This window comes from Pagrus pagrus (genome assembly GCF_965226575.1).
Source record: "Pagrus pagrus genome assembly, chromosome: 18".
NCBI classification, from domain to species: Eukaryota; Metazoa; Chordata; class Actinopteri; order Spariformes; family Sparidae; genus Pagrus; species Pagrus pagrus.
Window position 1 is genome coordinate 24,725,617 of NC_140202.1, and position 10,057 is coordinate 24,735,673.

The 10,057-nt window shown below is 39.6% G+C and overlaps 1 protein-coding gene across 2 annotated transcripts; it reads left to right on the forward strand.

Annotated features, from left to right (window-relative positions):
• Nucleotides 1-668: 668 nt before the first annotated feature.
• On the forward strand, nt 669-9,116 carry LOC311274183 (ubiquitin-conjugating enzyme E2 D3-like). 2 transcript variants are annotated; one of them, XM_084381652.1, is made up of 8 exons: nt 669-1,135; nt 2,295-2,358; nt 3,239-3,270; nt 3,481-3,558; nt 3,953-4,058; nt 6,102-6,195; nt 6,331-6,381; nt 8,049-9,116. In XM_084381652.1, the coding sequence occupies exons 1-7, from the start codon at nt 1,112-1,114 to the stop codon at nt 6,377-6,379; spliced, it is 447 nt and encodes a 148-aa protein (XP_084237778.1). In that variant the 5' UTR covers nt 669-1,111; the 3' UTR covers nt 6,380-6,381; nt 8,049-9,116. The 2 variants fall into 2 exon arrangements, with proteins under 2 accessions (XP_084237778.1, XP_084237779.1); XM_084381653.1 differs by lacking the exon at nt 6,331-6,381 and having other exon boundaries at nt 676-1,135.
• Nucleotides 9,117-10,057: the final 941 nt, after the last annotated feature.

Consider the following 10,057-nt stretch of genomic DNA (forward strand, 5'->3'; position numbering starts at 1 on the left):
TATAGGCTGTTAATTGTGACGCGTTACCACTCAGATATTGTGTGAGAGGATGTTGCCTCAGAGCCAAAGTTGCACATTTTTAAATAAGTTTATTTTATCGGCAATCTGACAGAAAAATCACCAATAATAAACTGAAAAATGCTGAATATCGTCCCCAATACTCAATCCACCCCTAATACATACATGTAAATATACGTATAATGTACTTTTACTTTTACTTGTACTTCTGATACTTGAGTGCATTTATTGCCAAAAAACAAATACATTTGATACAAATTCAGACACCAAGACTGAAAGCAGCACTATTTGTGTGGGTGACTTTCACTTTTACTCAAAGCAATATTTAAACATGACTTTTACTCAAGCGTGACTTTTGGTTTCTTTTTGCTTCGACTAACTTTTTCAGCTGTTATAATTTAACAGATGTTTTTTTTTTTTTTTTAATGGGAATACTATACTTTGTCACAGCTAGAATTTCAAAATAAAAGTCACAGTGTGGCTGAGTTTTTTTATCATTTTTTATTATATATTTTAATTCGGGTCGTTTTATAATTAAATGCTGACATGTCCTAACTGGTCTGTCACGCATGTTGGTTTTTTTTTTCTGCCGGCTTGTAACCAATCTGCCTTCACATCCGCCCTGTCAATCACACACCGACCGCACCGCCTTCTGCTCATAAAGCTTCAAATGCATGTAGAGAGCTGCTAGTCGGCTAACGGAATCGACCGAAACCAAAAGAAGAGAGGAGCCTTTTCGTCCGGGTTGCTTCACCTGGCACACGCACTTATTCAGCCTCGACCGGGGACACGGATAATCCACCTAAGACGTCGAAACTACGGGGAAAGTGAGGTTTATCGACGGGCAGTGTAAGGTCTGTCGTTGGGCGAAAATAAGCTGGATAAAATCGCCAGCTAGCTTTGTTACCAACTCCGCGCATACGTAGTTTTAGCTCGCTAGCAAGCTAACTACGCTAGCTCGAGAAGAAAGGCCGTCGAGTTGACCCCGCGTCAAATCATTTAACAGAGAGCGAATCATCCTGGCATATCACGGTTGCCTCTCACTGCTTGGATCGGAACACCTTGAAATAAAAGAGAAGAACATCGAGAGAGGATGGCTCTGAAAAGGATCAACAAGGTAAGATAACATCGTTGGCTAGCTAGCTAGCTAGCTTGCTAACTGTACTAGTTCGCCGCGCTAGCCTCCCACAATGTAACGGTAACGCTGTATCCTGTGTAACATGGCGGTGAAACATGTTCGGGAAAGTCGGAAGTTTGCGTTTCATCGTGTGTACAATAATTTGGTGTGTTCAGGGGTTCAGTGAATCGACTGTAGTTTTTATTGTTGGCACCGGCTGGCACACACGGCACGGTTTGTACGGGAAACGCCATTCATAAAGCTAGCTGAGCTAGCTAACATTAGCAGTTTCGTTTACAGGTTCAACTCGTCGAAATGGATTGACGACAGAAAGAGGCCTCGTGAATTGCCCAACACTTCATACCTTTACACAAACATACATGTGTTGTAACGCTCTCTGCTCATAATACCAAGTCTCTATTGAAGCCTCCCTTTGACGATGTGTGTTTTCTTAGCAAGTGAATCACTTAAACATTGTATAATAGTCTGTTACCAGAACTCATGACTCATATCACTCCCTGAATCTGTGTTAGCAGTCAGAGCCGTGTTCATGAAACACTTCCTTGGTATGTGAAAGTATTTGCTCAGTGCATGGGCACATCACAGGGTGTGTACTAGAGCTCATATGGAGGAAGTTGGCAGCAGTAGAGAAGAGTGACATGTGAATTGTTTCCCTGAATGTCTTCTTTTCTTCCGTGTGTTGTTAGACTAGATTTTTTCTTCCAAGGAAATCCACAAACTAACTTGTGAAATGGTGTGTTTTGTAAGCGTGGGGTGGGGCAGTGGTCGCCACCTCACCCTAAAGTAGCCGGGGACCTAAAAATAACATTAGAGGCTGTAGTGTATATTCTCCTGGCTCATCTTGCGGTTAACTGGAGACGATAACAAGGCGGCCCCCTGCCCCTGAGCTGCTGCAGAGTTGAACTTGGAGGAGATAACAACACCGGCGGAGGGTTGTGAAATAAATGAAACGCACAATGACCTCTCATGTTGCATTTCCCCCTCCTCAGTCCCCCCACCACCCATGTTGGCATTTATATCCAGGATGTTAAGTGCTACTCCTTCTGGTTTATTGATTTCAGATGGTGTCTACTCTTTGTTTTGTCTCTGAAGATCACTGTGGTCTAATTGGTTATTGTTGTAAACCTCTTCATTACAGGAGCTCAGCGACCTGGCTCGTGACCCTCCAGCACAGTGCTCAGCTGGCCCAGTGGGTGATGACAGTAAGTGTCCCAGAACTAGTCAAAAGTTTTTTTTAATCTCAAATATACCAGTTTTGTAATTTCCAACAGACGAGAGTGACCTCTTCACATGTCTCGTTATGTCTGACCAGCAGTCCAAGCTACAAGGATATTCAGATTACGGTCTTGTATGACGAAGGGAAACATTGAGTCGGCAAATTACAATTAACCATTTAATTGATCATTTGGAGGTGGTGGAAACTACAAAACAAAAACTGAACAAGCTACATTTTAAGATTAGTTTATCAAACAGACTTTAAGAAAGAATTTAAAGGATAAATTCAGTCACCTCCTCCCTCCCCATGCTGATTGAAAGTCAGGTCAAGTTTTGTAGTATACATAACATTTCTGGAGCTTCACAGCAAAACAGTGACGCAGCATTCTCCTAAACAGCTGAAGTAGACGGGGACTTGTTTGAAAACATTAACCAGCCTAGTGTCGAGTCTCTGGCAGCCCTTAGATCCCAATTTGACTTTAAAAGACAATTTTTAAAGCTCAGATCTTCTCTGTTGCTTCTAAGCTTAAAGTGTTTACACCCCACGTGTTGAGGGTACAAATGATGTCTTTTCAAATATTTTTGGATTACGCCCAACATACTTCATGAAGCTAAAACTTGACCCAGTAGAGTAGGTAATGGCTGAATTTACATATTTTAGGTGAATTTAACTGTTAAAGATATTATATTGTATGTTTTTGAATATAGATCTAGCACTGCTAACTAGTTATACTAGTCATGAATACCTCCACCCTAAAATTCCCTTCTCTTGAAGTGGCTAAGGCTGCTCAGAAGACTTGTTCCTGTCAGATCACATACCTGTGACCTTAAACCGTTTTTCTAAAATTTACTTTCTGTTCTCCGCAGTGTTTCACTGGCAAGCCACAATCATGGGACCTGTAAGTAGATATTTTATGACATAATTGTTGCCCTCCTTGTACTTAAACGCACCACGATGTTGAAATTTGTGACGGACGTTGTGTTCCTGGCTGCTTTAAATGTATTCATTAGATAAAGGTTGAAATTTGACTTGATAATGAGAAGCTGTGGACAGCAGCTTTGAGATCATTCTTCTCTGAAATATATGTAAATGTTGTTCTTGCTTTCAGAGCGACAGTCCATATCAGGGAGGAGTTTTCTTCTTGACAATTCATTTTCCAACAGACTACCCCTTCAAACCACCCAAGGTGAGCTGAACCACACCTGAAACAAGCTTTTTTTTGTGTGTCTTTGATAATTAAACATTTTGTCATTTATCTATCAAGTCACCCACCTGTGGTAAACGTTAAAATAATGGCTTATATGTTCAGTGTCAGAAACAGTGGTCAAACATTGTATTTGTGGTCCTGTTGACGCAAAACAACAAGGAAACCTTCCTCGTCATGAAACTGAGCCTGGCAGTTTGGCATCATGAACACGTTTTATCTGTTGACAGCCCTCATGAAGTAATACCGGTCATTCCAGAAGTTGATAGTCATGAGCATCAAACGTCATGGCTTAGTGTTAAGATATTTAAGTTGCATAACCATGACTTGCTGTGTGACGCAGTCTTAATTTACTTGTCCCTTTTCTTCTTTTCAGGTTGCATTTACAACAAGAATTTACCACCCAAATATTAACAGTAACGGCAGTATCTGTCTGGATATTCTCAGATCACAGTGGTCTCCTGCACTTACTATTTCTAAAGGTATGTATACTCGCAATCAGACACCACGAGTTCTTGAAAGTGAACTTTATTAGTTGATGACAGGGTCTGAAATGAGCACTCATAAACTAGCACACACTGTTAAAGTTCTTGATGAGTTTCAAAGTGCTCTCCTGTAGATTTGAGTTTTGTTTTACTGCAATTGAAGCGACAAAGTTTTGAAGAAAGACAGTACCTTGTATTGGTAGTGTTAGCAATGGTAATATTCAGTACTGCAGAGATAAATTGGCATAAAGCGGCTCCTAATGAACTTTTTACACTGGTTGCACTGGTATGACTCACTTTTTCCATGTAGGTGCATCCAATGATCTTAATTTAATTTCTTATCATATGTTGTTAATTATTGTTAACAGGAATAAAGGTACAGATGATTGTTCTTCATTTAAAACACAGCACACGTACCTGTCAAGCTCGACTCAATGAACATAAAATAGTATTGCAGTTTTTACAAGTGTTTGTGTGATTTTACAGGCCTGTAAACAAAAAATAGACAGGTCTTGATACATGAAATGGCAGTTTGCAAAAACTAACATGAACTTTTGATGTATTTTGAAGCAAACTGGTTTGTGTTTTGAGTTAAAGTGGGCTAAAAAATTTCACCACACACAACGACAATGGCCGCGTTTCCCAGATTCGTTAAGAAGCTCTTAAGTGCTAAGATCTTTTTAGGAGCGCTCTTAAGAACGCTGTGAAAGAAGGATGTGTTTTCCAGAGTCGCTCTTAGCTTAAGAAGATCTTTCACTAAGAAGGAAATGTAAGATCGAGCTGACCCACTCTTAACAGCCTTCTTAGCGACCAAATGCTCAGTGATCAAGCCGCGTCAGGGAAATTTATATCCTCCACTTTTCGAAATAATAAAACAATGCTCAATGTTGAAATGCTCTCATAGCTGCGGACCACTGGCGCAAGAAACATAGGCTAATAGTAGATGAAGAAAAAAACTTTTTATTGAATTTCCACACACATCTGCATATGAGTTTATAGTACTACACATAAAAAACAACAACCCTGTGGCATTTCACAGATATCAAGGGAACAGATTTAATTGAACTCAGCTGAACCTCATCCAGAGAGGCTTCACCTGCTACTCTATATAAATGCGTTGCCAAAGTCCGCGCGTGTGAGAAACCATGGCTGCAATACAGCACATTCTCGCTGCGAACCAACAGCGTCGCCATGTGCAAAGCCAGACGGTTTACATAAATGCATACGTGCTGTCAGACCGGGCTGTCCAGGCAAAGTACCGGCTGCCCTGTGCGGAGATCCAACGGCTGATCACTCGGTGTCTCCACACATCCAGAGAGCAACCCGCTGCAATTTTGGCCTCAGCCCGGAGGTGCAGCTCCCGGCTGCACTGCGTTTTTACGCAGTTGGGAGCTTCCTGGAGGTGGTGGGGGACGGCACCGGCCTCAGCAAGGCATCGGTGTCACGGAGTGTGGCAGCTGTGACACCGATTCTCCTGCGCTCCCGCACCCACATAAAGTTGCCCACCACACGGGACGAGGTCCGCCAGGTCCACCAAGGGTTCCACGCAGTGGCTGGGACCCCCCGGGTGATCGGTGTGGTGGATGGCACCCTCATTCCAATTCACCCCCTTCTTAAGTCTTTAAGAACGATCGAATCTGGGAAACGCGGCCAATATCGGTCATAAAAAACTGCTTTCACCGCTGTTTTTCTGGTGAGGAGGGGCTGAAAAAGTAACATGGTGCTCCTTTAAGGACAACAATTTCCTTGTTTTACAATTTACAAGTTATTTTTCAGAATCAATTTTATGTCTGTTTTGATGTTTTCAACGGTTTCTGTGCACATAAAACCATATAAAAATGATCAGAGCATGTCAGTGTGAAGTGTCCTTGGCAGGCATTTTATTCTGTAAAATTAGTTTTTTATATTTGATGTGGACACTTTGAAATGACTTGACAAAAATTCTCCTACTAGATGTTTTCTATTGTTTAGGCAACTTGTGTATTTGGTTTAAAATGTGACAAAGATTAGAAAACTTATATTTATGTCTGTTTCTTGCAGTACTTCTCTCCATTTGCTCACTCCTATGTGACCCAAACCCCGATGACCCACTAGTGCCAGAGATCGCACGAATCTACAAAACAGATAGTGCGAAGTAAGTGTATATAATCTACACATGTGATTAACTCTTCTCTAAACACGCAAAATCATTTTTTTTCTCCCAAAAGGAACAACAGTCCTGTATTACATTATATCCATGATAGTATGTAATCTAGTTTCACCCTGTCAGGTACAATAAACTAGCTCAGGAGTGGACAACGAAGTATGCCATGCTTTAGGGGTAAGGCCAGGAGGCAGTGCTGCATCTTGGCTTTGGGATTGGTTGGTTGTGTCACTCTGGTCTCACTGGAATAACCAGAAGCTTCAATCTCTGTTATCATGTGTATGACTGCTGTGTGGGATTTGACTGTGATACTAATCTCTGGCTGTCTGTACTCTGTTGGCCCTACCTAGCTCCAATCTTGGGTCCAGCGTGCACCTTGATAAACCTGTAGATGACCTAATTAATTGAATATTTGTGCCCTGCACACCAATATAACGTTGTCTTGACAGTTATGGGTTGTAGTCTTCTGCTGCATGAGAAAATACTCAAATAAATTAGCTTTCATAGGCCCAGTAGTTAACAATTTACCATGGTCGGGTCATTTTCTTTTCATGGCCAATAAACTGAGATTTTAGAGAAGTCTTTATAATCTAAGACCACACCTTGATAGAGATCACATATTTTACATCATTGCTGAGCCTTTTCCGACACATACAGGAAGTTAATTTTTCATTCCTTTCAGCATGAGAGGAAAATCGACGTTTAGAAACTTGAAATGGGTGATCCCTCGCAGTTAAAAATGGGTTGCCTTTGTTTTTGTTGTTGCTGCTGCATTGTAAAGCAGTTGTCAGCAGGGACCACTCTGAAAATGTCCTTGGTGGTGCATTCGAGGACACGCCAACATTTGGCTGCCAAAAGAGCTGCATTCATGAGCTATGATGTCTGAAACTGAAGCCCAGCAAACAAACAATAGTGATAATACGAGTTAGTTTTCTTGTATGAAAAGGCTGATGTTTGGTGTGTTGTCACCTGCAGGTTCACAATCTGTTCAAAGGTAGTTTTGTTTATAGTCTGTGCTGGCAGCTGCATCAACATGCAATGAAGATATCCAATCATGTACAAGTATTTCCAAGCTAATTTTCATATCGTACGGAGGTGGACAGATGGAGAACAACAAACAGAACGAGTGGCTTCCTGGTGGGGAAAATCCAACTGTGTATGGTTTGAAATACAACCTGAAGGATATACAGATGGATATATCTTCACATTGTTTCAGGGTCACGTAACATTTTACTAAAACGGAGCAGACAAAGGTAATAAGAAAATGTAGGGGGGGAAAGCTTTGGTGCGACATTATTTTTTAATCTGCAGACTATTTTCTTGGTTATTCATTTAGTCTACAAAACATCAGAAACTGGTTTAAAAACATATGGCCATCACGTTTTCCCAGAGGCCTCGTTGATGTCATCTGCTGACAAAATGGTCTACGGACTTAATAGTTTCATATGATCCGGGTGTGAGCATAATTATTGCTTATTGTATCTGTCATAATGGCCGCCCATCCCCAAATTAAATCCCTTGCGTAACAAGTTTTGAAGCCGAATCTTCTGTGCATGTTAGTGTATCCACTAACTCCAGCATGAAAAGTTTTTTTGTCCTCGGCAGGTAAAGACGACGTCTCAAAGAAGGAAGTTTAGTTTAAACAAAGTGTCAAATATGGTGCATTTTGTTGAGGTGCTAACTTTGCTGGCAATGTTTAAAAGCAATGTGCTCAAGTGCATGTTAAGTATGTATTGAAGAAAAGGAGTGGTCGAGTATTTGTAGTGATCAATAGGTTTTATGCCAAAAAGTGTGATTGGTTTGAGATTACCTTTAGTTAATTGTGACCCGTTTTCTCTTTGCAGATACACCAGAACAGCAAAAGAATGGACAAGCAAATACGCAATGTGATGGCATCGTTGGGAAAGCTGGTGGAAAATGTCATTGCTGGTTCAAACTGAAAAAATCCCGGAATTATGTTTTCTTTTCACTTTTTCTTTTTCTTTATTTTCTGTTAATCAGAACATTTTTCCCTCCCCTCCCTACATTTCACCTGTGCGCTCATAAGAAGATAGTGTTTTTCTCTCTAGGACACGTGCCAGTTTCTGTGAAGTTTCTGCTCCCGTTTTCGTGCGGAGTTTAAAAAAAAAAAAATGAAAAGGAAAAAAAAAGTTCTGAACACTCGGTCTGAGCATGCACCAGTAAGAGTTTTTCAACCCGAAATTGGTGATGTTATTCATTCACTCTGCACACACTTAGTAGAATCTGATGCAACTGGTCTCCTGACAATGAACATTATATCAACCCCAGGATGATCCAGCTGTTTAACTGGTCGGCTCCTGTGGGGTTGATTATTAACTGGATCACTGGATTTCTCCGAGCACTTAGAGAGGCCTGTGTTATGCCATGCCCGTAAAATCAGAGTTTTAAAGTTCAAATTGGCAATAAATAAATAAATTAAATAAATAAATTGGCTCTTGTATCTGCTTCCTGGACTGGTGTGATGTCAGTATGTTCTTCTGATCATTAGTATAGGAATCTATTACCTAAAGGAAAGAAGTGTATCTTATTCCACTATCGAAGTGTGTGTACAGAGAAGCACAGCAGTATATATCAATGTTAAGGAAACAAAATATAAGAACTTCAATGTTGTATTTTATGCATGTTAATAAAGGTAGGCTATTATATCTGATATGTTTCTGCAAATTAAGTGGAGTGTAAGGCTGGAAGTTGGAAAAAATTTGGTTCCCCTCAAAGGCTTTCTATTTCTTTTTGTTATTTAGAAGCCAGTAGATATTAGTTTTATGCCCACATGAACACTGTCTTCTTGTAGCCCTAAAATATTGATGCAAAGCTAATGGTTGATAATCAACTTCTGGCTCTGTTTGTTTTTACTTTTCCCTTCAATAAAGTTACTTAAACCATAAAACGAATCAGTGTGGTGCTGTTTTGTTTTTCATCTAAAGTTTAATTTGTAAACTTTGCTAAATTTATGAGTTAAATGTCTTTGAAGTCGCAGAAAAATACCTTTTTTTTTTTTTTAAGACTTGTGCAGAGTTTACACAACTTTCTTTGCTCTTGTGCCTGTTGAAACTAAAGGAGAAGTATCATCAGCTGTTTCTGTAAAGCCTTGGTTGTTTTAGGGCTGAAAAATTGTGGGGGAAAAAGATCTAATTGCGATTATTTTAACAGATATTGTATTATACCTAATGATTTGTGTTATTTGAGGGGCTGACGGAGTAAAAATCATTATTTTCATTGAAAAACATTTTAATAACCATGGTGGGATTTTTTATTTTATTTTATTTTTGCATAGATCTGTACAAAATAAAGACATTAATTTAAAATGGTAAGCAATTTTGCTAAAAGTGCAATTATTTGTAGCCCTATTTGAGGAAATTCTGCCAAGGTCAAGGCTGGTTTGAATATTTTTAGTTGCTCTTAAAGAATCCATCAACAAGTAAATTAATTTTTTTGACAAACAAAAGTATAATTACAGTTATTTAAATGCAAAACAATTAAACTGTTGGCTCATTCATTTATGTATGATGGTAAAGAATGGACCAAAGGTACATTACATAGTTGATATGGTGTATTTACACCATTTAAAATCATCTAACCGTTTTTTTTTACAATGTTCAGGTCTTCTGAAATTGATGACCGTGTACACCGTGAAGTGTTTATTTATCCAAACAGACCTGTTTTTGGTCAACAGTACAAAATGACGACACTAAATTTTAAATGACAAAACTTTTCACCTTGATGAGGCTGCATCTACACATCATTACTATTATTGCTACTTTTACTAAAGGGGAGACACTGCTGGTGAATAGACATTTTTATTTAATAGACATCACCATGAAACTTCCCCAGT